General features: G+C 42.9%; 1 protein-coding gene across 2 annotated transcripts in view; it reads left to right on the top strand.

The window, feature by feature from the left end:
• LOC124555251 overlaps window positions 1-18,099 on the top strand; it is a 532,173-nt gene that overhangs the window by 345,374 nt on the left and 168,700 nt on the right. For both annotated transcript variants that reach the window (XM_047129116.1, XM_047129115.1), the window contains exon 3: window positions 14,005-14,112. In XM_047129116.1, coding sequence (XP_046985072.1) covers window positions 14,005-14,112 — 108 coding nt within the window. The remainder of the gene's footprint in view (window positions 1-14,004; window positions 14,113-18,099) is intronic.

Here is an 18,099-nt window from a genome sequence, read left to right as displayed (position 1 = left end):
TCAAATGATCGTGTGGCATTGATGGCCGGGAGGCCCCATCCGGGGAAGTTCGGCCGCCGAGTTGCAAGACAAGTCCACGAGCTGAGAAAATCTCCAGCCCGGCCGGTAATCGAACCTGGCCCCGTTGCATGGGAAGCAAGCACGTTACAACTTCTTTTAAAAAACTTATTTTGTTCGTTGTACTTGTTCAGGGCTGACGTCCCACGACACCCGTTCAAGTTTATAGTTGATCCGTTCGCTCAGTTTTATGTTACAGAGGGTAGCTAACCCTCTGACCGAACACGCTGATCTACCGTGCCGGCGTACTCAGCTAAGCAGGCGGATAATGAACTAGATATACGTACCTAGTGGCGTGTGTGGCATGAGCGCAAGACACTGACGACCGTGGGGGACTATCATGATCCGTGACCGCTCAATCACCTGTCACAATTAAAGGAGATGTTGAGAGTTGATTCGCAGACGCGCATATCTTGCTGGGTGGCGACGTAGATGTGCTCAATACGACTGAGGTCAGGTGACATGTCCCGTTAAGTCTTCCTCAAACTATTCAGACACAGTTATAGAGGAATGGATTGTTACATTCAGTCTCTTTTGGTAAATAAAAACGGGTTGGGACATTGTCACACCAAGTGTAAATGTCACCTGGCTGGTGTTGCAGGCGAACAAACTAAAGCAAATAATTGGACAGCAGGTCCCTGTATTATCTAACCGTGACAGACAATTGTAGACGCAGCTGGGGATCCATTTTATCACATGTAAACATCCTCCATCCCAAGATACATTCACCACACTAAAAACATTACACTACTTAGTACTTTAACCCGTGAGTTCATAATAGACTACTCCCAGGATTTTAATGTCCTGCAACATTACCCCTTCATATAGAATCTAACCCATATGTGAATAAATGCAGTCTGACTAACTTTGTTTTTAAATTTTGCAGTGGCAAGAACTTTTTCATTGCACAATGCAAAAATTAAAGTGGAATTTAACAGGAGATAAACAAGGACTAAACTGAAGCATATTCCTTGTAAAGACCTCATGCAGCTGCTCAGTATATGTGCACCTTACAGATATAATTCGTGCAATACAAATTTGTTTACACTCTGTGTCCTACAACACCTTATAAATGGAACACGTCTGAGCTAGTGTAATAGTAGAAAGTTATCTTGAAGTCCCCGCAAGCACGTGCCTTGAAGTTTAACAGCAACACGAACTTACCGGGGCAGCTCAAAATGTCAATAAAATAAAAATCTCGTCACTGCTGAAAGCAGTCTGTTTCGTCTTGGTTGTATATGTAGTTAAAGTGTACATAATACTTTCGAAAATATAGTGTGTAAATGAGCATCTGCAGACATTTGAATAAAGATCAGAGGAGAGAAAAATAAGTTCGTAAGAATCCTAAGTTTATGAGCACTTACTATATTGTTGAGGAACTGAATGCAAAAAGCTCATCTTTTCATACACAAATTCCATTCACCATCTACGTACAAACGACAAAGAAAATCACCATATCACGCCCAAAATGCATTGCGCAACAAAATTAAAAGTCCATTATTTTTAAACCTCGTCACTTTCTCCCATTATAGCACAGAAGTTCGAAATGAGGCTCGAACGTGCCTACAAATTTCCTTATAATGGTCAAAGAGCGTCAACCTCGGGCTCGGCGACACTTCAAACAGAAAAGTGTCGACGACACATGCAAAAAAAAAAAAAAAAGGACAGAACGGCGTACTAGCACGTCTAGAAAGGACAAAGGCCCATCTTTCTCAGTCTACAGTCTACATCGTAAATTTGATGTTCTCATGTAATGAGTTTAAGTGACAAAGGAATTTCTCCAGTTCATGTTTGCCGTGATGCCATACAACAAAAGTATCATCTACATAACCCCATAAAACCGTGGGCTTTAAAACAGCAGACTCAAGTGCTTTCTCCTCCTCAAGATCCTCAGGTAGTGCCGTAAGAATGACGGGTCATTGGAACATTCTGTGCACAGAAAACCCATGCACACAGATCTATATCTCCAGACGTCGTGCTGCCATCACCCCCACGAACCGCCGGTGTTCTGAGTACCTTGATACATCGGGCGCACGTAACACCGGACGATGATAACCCCCACTTGGATCACTTGGTGAAGATTTTTAATGAGAACGGCTACACTTCACGCCAAATTGGGAAGGCTATGCACTGCTGTAATAAAAAGAAGCAACGCACTGAGGAAGCTGATGATGACTATAAATCAAATGCGTTCCTTCCATATGACGGGAATGTGTCTTTTACAATAGGCAGATTGCTTAGGAAAAATAAGATGGTTATCTTCCGTCCTCCAGTGAAGAGCTTGGTCCTGGTTGGATCGGTTAAAGACCACTTATAACTGAAAAAAGCGGGCGTTTACAAAATTCCCTGTGAGTGTGGTGCTGCATATATAGGCCAGACGACACGAACTGTCAAGAGCGCTGTACATAACACGAAAGATACACCCGTCTTCGGCAACCGTTAAAAGCAGCAGTAGCAGAACTCTGCATTTCCATGGGACACTCAATGGAATACAATAGAACAAATATTTTAGCTCCAGTTTCCAGTTTTTGGGATTCATTAATCAAAGAATTGGTGAAAATACGTCTTGAGGATAATCTTATAGATCGTGACAACGGCTTTCAACTGGGTAAAAATTGGAATCCTATAACTAAAATTATCCAGTCACAACGGAATCGACAGGGTCATTCGATACTCGGGCAGCGCACACAACTCGGCTGCCCGCGCATGTCATCACCTGACGCATGAACTGAAAGGCGCCAGCACATTTCGCATGCCCGAGGTTCGGAATAAATGCCGTGAGTGAACCTTAGCTCTTCAGTAGTTGTCTACTCAAGTGAAAATGGCTGGATATCTCTGGACCGAAATGTTGTGGCAGAATGTCAACGGGATACGGCTGTGCACCCGAAAATTATTAGAAGAAAAAACCGAAATGCTTTCCGGAATTTGTGATGCTCTGAGATGGGATATACATTAAATCTTAATTCAGTTATAACAGAAAAGGAGTTTGCACGCAAAATATTTGGCCTAGTACATCAATCGTATACAAGTTAAAGTTGAATCCTTCTGTTGATTACCAGACTCTACTGCAGGAGAATCTGCTAATTTCAGAAGGTAACGTGTATCCACTAGTATGTATATTACTGAATCATTCTACAAAATGTTAAGTAACTCACAGATGATTTTGAAAAATCAGAATTTTAGAAACTGTGACTCGTATAGAACTTTATGCGAAATTACATTGTATGAGGAAAAAAACGTGGAACACACAGAAAAGATGGTAGAGTGCTAATGTAACTACGTATACGTACAGACCATCAGCGGTTACATAAGTGACAAGGACTGTAATTCTCTGTAACAGGTAGAACGGCCACCAGAGTGAATTAGTATTTTTCGTGTTTAGTGCTGTTACCAGGGCTGGTGGAGAATGTATAGGCGGGGTGAAAAGCGTCAGATGTTTAGTGATCACTGTGAAGGACACTGAGATGCGGCGTACGAGTGAGACAGCATTATGAGCACCTGACAAAGTTTGAAAGGGGCCTCCATTTGGCCAGCTGGTGGAATCACGGAATATCTAGGGTTTTTGGGGAATTCAGGTGTTACAGCGGCCGTATATCGAACTGCATGGAAACGGGAGGGCAGGTATAGTCGTCAAGGCTCCAGTCGATCACGTCTCACCACAATGAGGGGTGATCGCCGAACTTTCCGCCAAGCACATGCTAACCACTTTACAGCCGCAATTTGCATCCGAAAACAAGTAATAGACTCCCTGTAACATTGTGTGTAATACCGCACCGGCCGGCCGATGTGGCCGAGTGGTTCTAGGCGCTTCAACCCGGAACCGCGCTGCTTCTACGGTCGCAGGTTCGAATCCTACCTCGGGCATGGATGTTTGTGATGTCCTTAGGTTAGTTAGGTTTAAGTAGTTCTAAGTCTAGGGGACTGATGACCTCAGATGTTAAATCCCATAGTGCTTAGAGCCATTTTAACCATTTGAACCAACCCGCACCACTCGTAGGAGACTGGCAGCAGACAGACTAAGAAATTACCGTCCGAAGCGTAAGCTGTCATTAACCCCACAGCAGGATGGGTTCAATTTGGAGTGGTGCCGTGACAGGGGAAGCATAGACTGCTGGCGAATGGCTTCGCATGGTATTCAGCAATGAATCGCCATTCTGCGCTACCCCAGATGACCATCGTCAGAGAGTATGACTGGCACAGCGGTGTTACCCTGGCGTCGTGATGTGCGGTGCCGTATGACAAATATTTCTGAAACATGTTCGTCCTCGCAATCTATTACTACGTTTGTGCTTCTCTGGGTGAACCACGCAGAAACAAAGAATTTTTCGAAAATCTATTCCTTGTTGGCCGTTATGGTGCCATTCAAAGACCTGATCGATCGGAGGTGATGCCTACCCAACGTAAGGAGCTATTTTGTTTCTCTTACTATTTTTTTATCATCGCGAAAAAATAAAGAGAGTAAGTCGTTATGTTCAAATGGCCCTGAGCACTATGGGACTCAACTGCTGAGGTCATAAGTCCCCTAGAACTTAGAACTACTTAAACCTAACTAACCTAAGGACAACACACACATCCATGCCCGAGGCAGGATTCGAACCTGCGACCGTAGCGGTCGCGCGGTTCCAGACTGTAGCGCCAGAACCGCTCGGCCACCAGCGGTCGGCAAGTCGTTATGTTTGGAATCTACAGTCTACAAATGCCTTTGTGAGAAGATACTGTTTATCTTCCTTTTCAGCAGCTATTGTACAGCGAGGACCAACTGCTGACGCTTTTGGTCCGTACGGTTGGGTTAGGTGTGAAGACGGTAGCGGTACCTCCAAATAACAGCGACTCGTTAAAAACGTAGGCTAAGAAAGCAAACTTTAAGCAACAGAGCTGTTAGCGGGCTGCCAATATTTTCCAAGCCACCGCAAATCTGTTTAGTCTTCTCACGTACACTTGTTTCGAAGAATCGACCAAGTAGTGAATGCATGGGATTTCGAAATGATGGTTTTATTCTCATTCTATCGCCGCACCGTTAAAAAACTCACCAGTCTAAGAGAAACAAAAACAGACAAGGGTATGTAGCTAACTGAAAGATTTTTATTTCATATTCGTGTACAGATGCTTCGCTGATCTACTCTTACTCTTAAATTCTTTGAGTTTATCCATAATCTATGCGGTGAACAGTTGAATATCGGATTAGTTTCAGGTTCTCTGACGCCTTGCAAAACAACAGCGTTACTTGCCGAACATGAACTGCTGAAAAATTAAAACAGAATTGTACGCATGCTCTGCGAAATTAACCAAATTATAGTGAACACGTCGAACACAACGGGTAATTGTACTAGGATATAGGATGAAATGAGCCTGTATTTACCAAGTCACAGAAACCCTGAATGATGTTACAGACACTCTATACTAGTATGGTGCTCGCTATGCCGGTTCTCATTTTCTAGTATTCTTTAGTAGTTACTGTCTTTTTGTTTCTTCAGCTATAACTTGTACGGCAGAGAGTGTTTGTAAACGGAAGAATTTCGATACTGACAGTTTCATTAGACACCGTGCACTGATTCAAAAACCACACAATTCTTTTTTTACTATAAACGTGGCTGGAATTGTTGACAGAAAAGGAAATATAATTGTTCTCTTTACGGTGAAACGTGCGTACCAGAATACAATGATTGTGTCACAGTTGCGATCAGCGCTAGTGAAAAGAAGTAACGACAAACGAGTATGACATCGTCACACAGGGCTTTTAAGGTAATTTGTCGAAACGTGTACATTAGTTTAGTTGTGAAATACTGCAAGGCTAGCTGAGAACACTCCCTTCAAAACGACCGTTTATTTCTGTAGGACAGATACAACGTGGATTGTTGCTGCTCCTTGGTTTTTCAGACTGAATGCTGTAGCCACAACACTATTATTTTCCAATAATTTTACTAGACTGTAAACAGGCATCGACAAAAAAGGAACTTGTGTGAAAACATTTCGCATCATTCGCGGATCTGATAACATGCTAGTACTTGCTTTCGGCTTATGGATGAAACAATCCACTGTACGTTCTGGAATCTCAGATGTTATAATAATGGGGTACAATTTTTTACAGACTTTTTACGTTTCCATCAATAGACAGTGTTTCTAAGATGTGAATCAAACAGAAATGTCTCCCGTGTCATAAAAAATTAGTAATGAACGTATAACAGCGGAATTAGTGCAGACCATAGCCTGAACTGTCCTTTTCACAACACTACCGTTCAAAATCACCATGCATCTGTACACATTTGCGCTATCGTCGAACCCAAGAAACAAAACCTGTTTGGAGAAATTCAAGGTTTTGCTTCTTGACCCCTGTTTTAACCTCATCCAAGTCATTGAATATGTAACCACCTAGGTTATCTTTCATAGGTCCAAACAGAAGTCATACGGGGCAAAATCATGACTTTAAGGTGTATGGGGCACCAGTGATCAGCCCCTTTTTTCAGTCGCTTTGGTTGTGAAAAATGAGGTACGGGGGCGTGCACTGACGTGATGGCATGGTCCCCTCGTTCTTATTGTCTCCTTAAGTTTGGTTACATAAATTTCGCTGTTGATGGGGAACTCTAACGGGTCCTTTCCCTCGAATCTTTTCCTCAACGCGTCCTCAATTGGCATCTGTGACAGATGCCGGCTGTCCGCTGCGCGGTTTATCTGGATTTCCATTTCTTCGTTACCAAACTTTTTCAGCCAACGCCACACATTGCTGATGTCTGTTACAGCGTACACTTACGCTTACTTCATGAATGATGTTAAAACCGCTTTAAAAACATGGTTCAAGAAGCAAAACCCTGAATGGTTCCAAACTGGTTTTTATGCGTGTTTTCAGTGCGAGGCCCACGAGAAAGACAGGCCGCGGCGCGTACGTCCCGAAGGTACGCCTGAACTCATTCGCTCGCTCAGCTCAGCAGACAAATTACGTTTTTAACCTGTTACCTCGCAGCTGGGCGTGTATGTACTAATCAGAATGACAACTTCTCCTGGAATATGCTATTATGAAGCCTTACTGATTAACAGTACTACAACAAAATTTAATTTAAGATCAGTACTCGATATACATGGTAGAAGGCTTGTTTATAGCATTTAGTCTCTTCTGTTTAACAGTCCTAATTTCATACAAGAAGTGGTGCCTTATGCCACTGATAATCATTTTGGCATAATTTTAATTTTATTGTACCCCAATACAGCCGAAACAAATTATAAGTAGGCCTATGGACTTCCGATCATTGTATGACTAGTAACAGTAAGACCCCATAATAGCGGATTCCAGTAGAAGATGGAATTCTCGTTTGTACTTACACACCTAGTTACGAATTAACAGGTACTGAAACGTAGTTTGTTTGCTGAGTTGAGCGAGCGAGCTCAGATCTGCCTTCGTGACGTAAGCGCCGCGGCCTGTTTCTCTCATAACCTCGGTGTAGTGATGGCGCAAAAATCTAAAAATCCACGATGACTAAGCTGAACGGTAATTTTGAGCATAGGACACTTCAGGCTATCATCTGTACTATTTCCCGCAGTTATATGTTTATTATTCAATTTTTTATGACACAGAAGGCATTATGTTTTGATCCATCCGCTCGTGCTACGGCGCGTGACAGACATAACCCTCTGGTAAACTGAGGAAGTTTGGAGACTTCGAAACCTGCATTATTCACTGGAAAGTACAGAGCTGTGTAGTCATGAGTTAGCAGACTTATTCTTGCACAACACACAAGATTGTAAAGAGGTGACAGAGGAAAATTTTCATTTCACTTTTCACTCAAGTGACCAGCATAAAAAATGGGAAATGAGTGCTCATATTCGTAATAAAGTGCTGTAATTAACCTAATACTTCGTCTACCTCAGTAATTTTGCAATCAGCGCGGCAGATTCCTAACCGAAGGGGCTCGGGTTCGATTGCCTGCCGTGTCACAGATTTTCTCCGCTCGGGGACTGGGCGTTGTGTTGTACTTACGTTCGTACCGTCGCAACTGTCAAGAAAATCGTCTCCATTACGCTATCGTATCTTCTTTAAATTACTGAGATGGCTGAATAGATACGACCCGATAGCCAATAAAAGAGAAATACATAAACTTTCTTCGCGATCCCTGTATGGGCCATAATAATCTTCATGTCGTTAAACACCGCAACTTACAGAAATTTATTGAGCTACGATTTTCATTCTTAGAACTTCTTCAGGTTACCGAGTTATGATATAATAGGCCTGACAGGCGTGTATAGTGTTAAAGATGAAATTCAGAAACAATGATCACCAACATTCTGCCGACCTCCTGCAGGAAGTATGTCGAGCAGTCACGGCAATCTGTGTTCAATAAACGTCATCTGTGGGTGTTCCATTGACCGTCAAAGAAAACGTCTTGACGGTAAGTTTTCGCAAAATTATCTGTCTAACGCACACATTTTTTGAACTAACACCTGAATATTCGCGCTACCCACAGATCTACACATTCAATATCGCGAGCTAATTGAACCTGATACATATCTAACTACGGCAGTAACCCAAAATATATCCTATAATCAAATAGTTTTGTAAGCAAGTTCGTTCGTAGACAAATTGCGGTTTGTCAGTACCACGACTGATTTGAAGGTTGCCACTCGCTTCACTAACATTTGAAATTTGGTTTATGCGAAAAATCTGAGATTATAGCTAGCGTTATGAGCCAGTACATATACACAGGATAGTTGCTAATTGCAGCACTTAAATACTATCCTGATCCGTATTCGACGTAGCTTCTCTGTCTGCTGTCTCTATATCTAGCGCAAACCTTCTTTACAACTCGTTTTCCCTATATACACCAAACAAATATCGAGGGACTGTTAAGTACCCGTATAAAAGAAGGACGTAGTGTTGTTGAATGAACCAAACCTGAAATTATTTAGAGGAACAATGTAAATGCATTGTAATGATATGTTTTTTACTCGTTGCTACTGTGGCTCATTTTCAAACGGTACCTAAATATAATCAAGCTATTACTAACACCAGGATCTGTGTGTGTGTGTGTGTGTGTGTGTAATATTTGATTGTATTATAATTTTTTACTTACGTAATAAGATCGTAAATGCTATTTTTCAAAAATGATGTATTTTATTTTGTTATATTTGAGCATGTTTGTCACATTATCGATCTATGTATCAAAGGTATGGTTTGCGACTGAATTTCCATCTTTGATGAAAATCGATTTGTATCGTGCGTAAAATTTAGGACTGTCTTTTGTTCAAAAACAAAAGACAACAAATGTAGTAGCTGAGCATCAAGTGAAAGTATCGGAGAAAACTTTATCCGAGGGCATGTCGAAAAGTAATGCTTCCGAATTTTTTATGTGAGACCTCTTAAAGCTTTTTAAACAAAAGTTATTCACATTGTAAATCTTAATTCTTCATTTTTACATGTTTGGTCACCCTGGTGACGAACACATCTCTCCCAACGAGCGACCAGTTTGTTGATACCGTCATTATAGATGGTTTGACTTTGTTGAGGGAGCCACAACCTTACCTCTGCTTGCACCGCTTCATCGCTATCAAATTAAAGTCCTCGAGGCGCTATTTAAATTTTGACAACAGATACAAATCGGTTGGGGCCAAGTCGGGACTGTATGTAAGATAATCGATGACAGTGAACACAGGGCGCCGGACTGCTGCGGATGTCGCAGCCCTCGTGTGGGGTCTGGAATTGTCATGCTGAAATAGAGGATTCTCCAAGTGTGGACGATCTCTTCGAATTCGAAACTCGATTACGATAAGCTGTTTCTCAAGCACCGACATAGTTATATTACACATCGCCTTGCTATACGCTACAGTTCGGAGCCCTCCAAGAGCAGAGGATTGCAACTTATGTCAGCGTAACAGGAAAGTCGACAGAGTGAAATGCATGACATGTAATACCCGAACCGACAGTGAGAACAGAATAAAAAAATCAGATGTCTTACTTTTCAGCAGGCCCTCGTAGGAGCAGCGAAGATTTTCCAGTTGATTAGATTCCTAGAAGCCAGTTCATGCGCATCCAGTCAGTTAAGGCAGATCCGAGTGATGATCCGATTCATACTAATGAAAAACAATGATCATGTGTCGTGGTTCGACAGGGTGTCAAGTCACTATCAAGGGAAGAAAAAAGAAGGAAAACTGGGTTTAAGGTCGACATGGAGGTCATTAGAGGGGGAGCACAAGCTCGGATGGTATCAAAGATGCAGAAAGAAATCGGCCGTGTTCTTTCAAAGGAATCATCCCGGCATTTGCCTGGAGCGATTTAGGGAAATCACGAAAAATCAACTCTGGATGGCCGGACGCGGATTTGAATCGTCGTCCTCCCGAATGCAATTCCAGTGTGGTAACCACTACACCACCTCGTGTGGTCACTAGCAAGGCGAGTGTGCTGTTGTAAAATGATTAATCTAATCTACCGTCTGCTAAATCTTACCAAACACGGACTGGATATTTGTGAAATTTAATCTGTATAACACGTTTCCATAGATAAACAATTTGAGAAAAATCGGAGCATTCATTCAGCTGATCTCTATTTTGTAACGGCTTTAACCCTGACATGTTTTACTCTAGCGATGAAGTCACAAGTCGCCAAGCGGTGGACAGTGACGCTGTTGGCCTTGTCCTCGCCTGCCTCGTAATAAAGTGACTCCTTCCTGGTGGTCGATGCGCGCCACGGCAGATGTTCCACCGTTTACATCTATATCTACATCTACATCTAAACTCCAGAAGACACTTTATGGTGTGTGACGGAGGATAGTTATTGTACCACGGCCACCTCCCCCCTTTCCTGTTACACTCGTAAATGGTGAGCGGGAAAAACGATTGTTGGTAACAATCCGTATGAGCTCGAATGTCTCTAATTTTACCTTCATGGTCTTTGCGTGGGATTTTCTTATGACGAAGCAATATCTTCTTGAAAAGTCCGCTCGCGGAATTTTAACTGTAAACCACACCGTGATGCTCAACGCCTCTCTTGTAACGTCCGCCACTGGAGTTGGGTGAGCATCTCCGTTACTCCCTTACTATTGCTTAACGAACCTGCATGGAAATGCTCTGTTTTCTGCTTTACATACTCTATTTCTTCTGTTAACCCTTTCTGGTACGGATCCCAGGCTGACAAGCAATATTCAGGTATCTGTTGAACGAGACTCCCGTAAGCTACCTCCTTTTAGGGTGGATTACGCTTTCTAAGGAGAACCTTCCAATTAATCCCAGTTTGGCATCTGCCTTTCCTGCAATTCGTTCTGTGTGGTCGATCCTCTTTAAATCGCTCAGTAGGTGCACTTCCTGATATATAATGGATGTCACTGCTATGGTGTTATCGTACAATAGGGGTATTTCCGATTAACTGTACGCAATACTTTACGTATGTTATAATGAAGATCAACTGCCAATCACTGCAGTAAGCCCAAATCCCCTGGAGATCTTCCTGCATTTCGCTGCAATTTTCTAGTGTTGCTACTTCTCTGTATACAACAGAATCATTCACGAAAACCACCATGGAAATTCCGACGTAATCCACTGGGCCGTTTATATATACTGTCGAGAGTAATGGTCCCGAACTCTAAAGATTTCTCTCCGTTAAGAATAATGTTTTGTGTTCTATTTGATAGGAACTCTTCATTTCAATAACAAATCTAATCTGTTAACCTCTATACTCGTATTTTGTTCACTAAGCGACAGTGCAGAACCATAATGAACGCCTGCTGGAGGTCAAGCAGCGCGTCATCAACCAGGGCGCTGGTATCTGCTGCCCTCTGGGTCTCATGAATGAATAAAGCGAGCTGAGTTTCAGACTGTTGATTCGTACAGAAGAGATTTCCGGTCTCCAGAAAGAACGTAATACACGAGCACAAAACGTGTTCTAGAATTCTACAGTAGACTGACGTCACTGAAATAGGCATATAGTTCTCTGCGTCTGAGAGACGACCCTTTTTGAAAACGGGAATGACCTGCCACTTTTTTCCCCAATCATTAGGAGAGCTTTGCTCCTCAAGGGACTCTCGGTAAACTGCTGCTAGAAGAGGAGTATGTTCTTTCGCATACTCTGTACAGAATCGTATCGGTATCCCATCATGCCCCTTTGCATTTCCTCCTTTGAGGATTCCTCTACGTGCCCATTGCTGTTGATCCTGACCTGTCCACTACAAAATAATAGACAACTGAGTTCAGCGTCTATCCGGAGCAACAGTCTGCCTCATTGAGTTTGTAACTGGTTTCTTGTAAACATTATAATTTGTTATCTTCAGTGCGAATCACGCTAACACTGACCACCTCGAGTTAAGTTGACTTATAGAACAGAAGGAGTAGATGAGAAGTCTAAAGTCTCATCGAATACGTGTGCACTAAATACAGAACAGCTTCTTAGGTGGACAACTGGGGCAGGAAACCGACAGTTGTGTACTCAAAGGAAAGAACCCGGCATCAATCTATAGTGATTTAGCGAAATCATGGGAAACATTAATCAGAATGGCCGGACGAGGATTTGAAGTATGGCCCTCCCGAATAAGAGCCGCCTGTATGAACCACTCCGTCACCTCCCTCTGTAAATTTATCTAATGACATATGTAGATGAAAGATGTATTTAATACCAAGTAGAAGTGAAAATAGAAAATTACTTGGAATAAATCTGTATAGGGACCATTCTATACAGGCCGGCCGCAGTGGCCGAGCGGTTCTAGGCCCTACAGTCTGAAAACGCGCGACCGCTGCGGTCGCAGGTTTGAATCCTGCCTCGGGCATGGATGTGTATGATGTCCTTAGGTTAGTTAGGTTCAAGTAGTTCTAAGTTCTAGGGGACTGATGACCTCAGAAGTTAAGTCCCATAGTGCTCAGAGCCATTTGAACCATTCTTTACATCCGTTTTTCCGCAAAGAATTTGGTGAGTGAATCAAGTATTTCCTGGACTTTATTAGGCTATCGTAGTGCATCTTGCTGTTAACGTAACATTAAATACTATCAACCTGACTGTAGTTTTTAATGCAATATTGAGAAACATGAAAATGTAGTTGTCGCGGTCTTCAGTCCGAAGACAGGTTTGAAGCATAACGCTATGCTGTTCTATCCTGTGCAGGTCTCTTCATCTTCGAATAACCACTGCAACCTACATTTATTTGAACCTGCTTGCTGTATTCATCCCTTGGTCTCCTCTACAGTTTTCACTCTCCATATTTCCTTTCATTAACAAACTGACGATTCTGTCAAGCCACATGATGGGTTCTATCAACCAATCCCTTCTTCTAGTCAGGTTGTGCCTTCTTTTTTCCCAGCTCGATTCAATATCTCCTCATTAGTTACTCTATCTACTCATCTAATCTCCAGCATTTATCTGTGGCACCACGTTTCATACGTCTTCTTGTCTAACGATACAAGGTATCCCTTCAGAAAAGACTTCCTAACACTTGAATTTATGTTCGATATCAACAAATTCCTCTTTTTGACAAATGATTTTCATGTTATAGCCAGTCTTATTTTTATATCTTGTCTACTTAGGCTAGCTTCAGTTATATTGCCGCCCGAATAGAAAAATTCCTGGTACTACCTTTAATGTCTCATTTCCTTCATCATCGCTTGACTTAATTCGACTACATTCCGTTAACCTTGTTTCATTTTCGTTTATGTTCATCTTATAATCTCTTTGCAAGACAGTATCCATTCCATTCAACTGACAATGCCATGAGCAAACCACAAAGTTTAAATTTCTTCTTCTTGATCTTCAATTACTCCTAGACATTTATCGTTGGTTTCGCGTTCAGTGTACGGATTGAATAACATCGAGGATTGGCTAAAAACGTGCTTCATTCACTTCTCAAGCAGTTTCCCTTTCATAAAAAACACTTAGCACCTTTAATGGACTTTACTTCTGAAATGGTCTTGACGGACAGTAAGCGATATTCTGTTTCAAACCAGTGTCAGATACTGATCCCGCGCTTGGTTTTCTTTGTGTTCCAGATGAGTACACCAAGATAACGACGCCGCGGCAGGATGTGCTGTTCAAGAAGGGCTACTTGGGCCGCGCCCGGCCAGCCCCCGAGGTCGCCGAAGACGCCGCCGCCAAAGGTAAGTGTGCTTTTTCCAGGCTTTACTTATCTGCAGTGAAACAAGAGCGCACTCCTCTGCATTCACGGGTGGTCTGTCTTAAGATATATGGGCTCCTTTTTCAAACCCCTTTGAGTAAAGGTACCTTCTTCCTATCCCTGTCGTCGCACCCTCAAGACGTGGTTTCAATTACAACCAATAACAAGAGCTTCCATACCTACTAACAGCCGCCAGACATTGTTTACAGGATTTTCTGTACTACAAGGCTGCAATTTCTTGACTACCAGAAAATATTAATTTCCCGAACTTTCTATCGGACCTTCATAGCCGCCGGCTGATTCTACTTTTACTCAGGACCACTCTACAGTCTCGTAAAACAAGAAGAGAAGTCCTGTAGTAACAATTAATATAAAAAAGTCTGTCCAGTTATGAATAAAGGAATCGAATGATCTAATATTTCAAGGTATTACTCGCCACAACTTGTATTTAATTACTGGCGTTATACTTACAAGGGAACCTCCCCATCGCACCCCCGTCAGATTTAGTTATAAGTTGGCACAGTGGATAGGCCTTGAAAAACTGAAAACAGATCAATTGAGAAAACAGGAAGAAGTTGTGTGGAACTGTGAAAAAATAAGCAAAATATACAAACTGAGTAGTTCATGGGAAGATATGCAACGTCAAGGAGACTGGGAACGCAGGAGCGCCGTGGTCTGGTGGTAACGTGAGCAGCTGCGGAACGAAAGGTCCTTGGTTCAAATATTCCATCGAGTGAGAAGTTTAATTTTTTATTTTCAGTTTATGTGACAAACTCTTACGTTTTCATCACGTTTTTGGGAGTGATTATCACATCCACAAGAAAACCTAAATCGGACAAGGTAGAAGAATCTTTTTACCCATTCGCCAAGTGTACAAGTTAGGTGAGTCGACAACATATTCCTGTCATGTGACGCACATGCCGTCACCAGTGTCGTATAGAATATATCAAATGTGTTTTCCTGTGGAGGAATCGGTTGACCTATGATCTTGCGATCAAATGTTTTCGGTTCCAATTGGAGAGGCACGTCCTTTCGTCTACTAATCGCACGGTTTTGCGATGCGGTCGCAAAACACAGACACTAAACTTATTACAGTGAACAAAGACGTCAATGAACGAACGGACAGATAATAACTATGCAAAAATAAAGAAAATAAAATTTTCATTGACGGAAGCCTTGAACGAAGGACCTCTCGTTCAGCAGCTGCTCACGCTAACACGGGACCACGACGCTCCTGAGTTCGCTTTCTCCATGATGTTGCCTATGCGACCCGTGGACTACTCAGTTTGTATATTTTGCTTATTTTTTCACAGTTCCACACAACTTCTTCCTGTTTTCTCAATTGATCTGTGTTCAGTTTATCAAGGCCTATCCACTGTGCCAACTTATAACTAAATCTGACAGGGGTGCGATGGGGAGGTTCCCTTGTTAGAAGCTTTAGGCATTTATCATAATTTCAGTTACAATATGTACGAAAAATGTTCACAATTTCGATTTTTCTCTTTAAAAAGCAGCAGAAACTAATATGAGGGGCGATCAAAAAGTTTCCGTTAGAGAGCGTTACTGCGGCGAATATACACTGAAGGGCCACAGCAACTGGTGTAGGCATGCGTATTCAAATACAGGCAGAAAACGGCGCTGCCGTCGGCAACGCCTATGTGAGACCATAAGTATCTGGCGCAGTTGTTAGATCGGTTACTGCTGTTACAATGCCAGGTTATCAAGATTTAAGTGAGTTTGAACGTGGTGTTCCAATCGACGCACGAGCGATGGGACACAGCCTCTCCGAGGGAGCGATGAAGTGGGTATTTTCCCGTACGACCATTTCACGAGTGTGCCGAGAATATCAGGAATCCGGTTAAACATCAAATCTCTGACATCGCTGCGGCCGGAAAAAGATCCTACAAGAACGGGACCAGCGACGGCTGAAGAGAATAGTTAAACGTGACAGAAGTGCTACCCTTCCGCAAATTGATGAAGATGTCAGTGCTGGGCTATCAACAAGCGTCAGCGTGCGAACCATTCAACGAAACATCATCGATATGGGCTTTCGGAGCCGCAGGCCCACTCGTGTACCCTTGATGACTGCACGACACGAAGCCTTAGGCCCCCCTGAGCCCGTCAACACCCACACTGGACTGTTAATGCCAGGAAACATGTTACCAGGCCTCACGAGACTCGTTTCAGATTTTATCGAGCGGATGGACGTGTACGGGTATGGTGACAACCTCATGAACCCATCGACCCTGCATGTCAGCAGGGGACTGTTCAAGCTTGTGGAGGCTCTGTAATGGTGTGGGGCGTGTGCAGTTGGAGTGATATGGGACCCCTGATCGTCTAGATACGGCTGTGACAGGTGGCACGTACGAAAGTATGCTGTCTGAACACCTGCATCCATACATGTCCATTGTGCATTCCGACGGACTTGGGCAATTCTAGCAGGAAAATGCGACACCCCACACTTCCAGAATTACTACAGAGTGTCTCCAGGAACACTCCTCTTCGTTTAAGTACTTCCGCTGGCCACCGAAGTCCCCAGACATGAACGTTGTTGAGTATATCTGTAATGCCTTGCAAAGTGCTGTTGAGAAGAGATCTCCACCCCCTCGTACTCTTACGGATTTATGGACAGCCCTGCAGGATTCATGGTGCCATTTCCCTCCAGCAGTTCTTCAGACATTAGTCTAGTCCATGCCACATCGTGTTGCGGCACTTCTGCATGCTCGCGGGGGCACTACACGATATTAGGCAGGTGTTACCAATTTGTTTGGCTCTTTGGTGTACAATGTAGCGCGACTCCGATGCGGGTATATAAGCATTGACATGTAGAAAAGGAATTAGTGTGGCATTCGTGTCTTCCCTACTCAGTCCTTTTAGTAGACCTGCTGCACCTTCTAAGTGTTCTGCCAATGAATTGCAGTCTTTGGTTTGCTGTGCCCATAACATTATCTATGTGATCGTTCCAATTTAGGTTGTTTGTAATTGCAATCCCTAAGTATTTAGTTGAATTCACAGCCTTCGGATTTGTATGACTTATCACGTAATCGAAATTTAGTGGATTTCTTTCAGTACTCACGTGAATAACTTCACACTTTTCTTTATTCAGGGTAAACTCCCACTTTTCGCATCATACATATATCTTATCTAAACCATTTTGCAAATCGTTTTGGTCATCTGACGACTTTAGAAGACGGTAAATGACAGCATCACCTGCAAACAATCTAAGACGGCTACTAAGATTGTCTCCTATATCGTTAATATAAAAACCAGGAACAATAGAGGGCCTATAACACTTCCTTGGGAAACGCCGGATATTACTTCTGTTTTACTCGATAACTTCCGTCTATTACTACGAATTGTGACCTTTCTGACAGGAAATCACGAATCCAGTCGCACAACTGAGGCGATACTCCATAGGCACGCAGTTTGGTTAGAAGACGCTTGTGAGGAACGGCGTCGAAAGCCTTCTGGAAATCTAAAAATATGGAATCAATTTGACATGCTGAACATGCTGTACAGTAATGTAAATTTCGTTACGTGATATACATCCTGCTGTAGTTTTAATGCCTAACTGTGTATATGTCGCCACCAGTGTTCTCGTCTGAGGAAGCGTAATGTCAGGGGAACATTCACTGTTGCTTTTGTTGCCTAAGTGAACTGAGACGACTTCTGTCTATAGTGATGAAATTGTGTGTGAGTCGTATTTGTAGTTTCCATCTGATGGACGATAATGTAGGACCTCGCAGGGCCGGCCTGGTGGACGAATAACTGCAGTATGAAGGCACTGAGCGCCTAGAGTGGCGAACTAACTGTTTGCACTCACAAGCGACCGAATATCCGCCCGGAGACATCCGTCCGCATCACCGCCTCAGTCGACCACCGTTGACACCCAGAGAGCGGTTATCTAGCAAGGGGGACGTAATGCCGTATAGCCAGATCTGTAGTAAGGGGACCTGCTGTGTATTTCCGT

This window comes from Schistocerca americana, chromosome X (assembly GCF_021461395.2).
Source record: "Schistocerca americana isolate TAMUIC-IGC-003095 chromosome X, iqSchAmer2.1, whole genome shotgun sequence".
Classification (NCBI taxonomy): Eukaryota; Metazoa; Arthropoda; class Insecta; order Orthoptera; family Acrididae; genus Schistocerca; species Schistocerca americana.
Note: the sequence above shows the minus strand (reverse complement) of the source record. Positions and strands in the feature narration are given on the sequence as shown.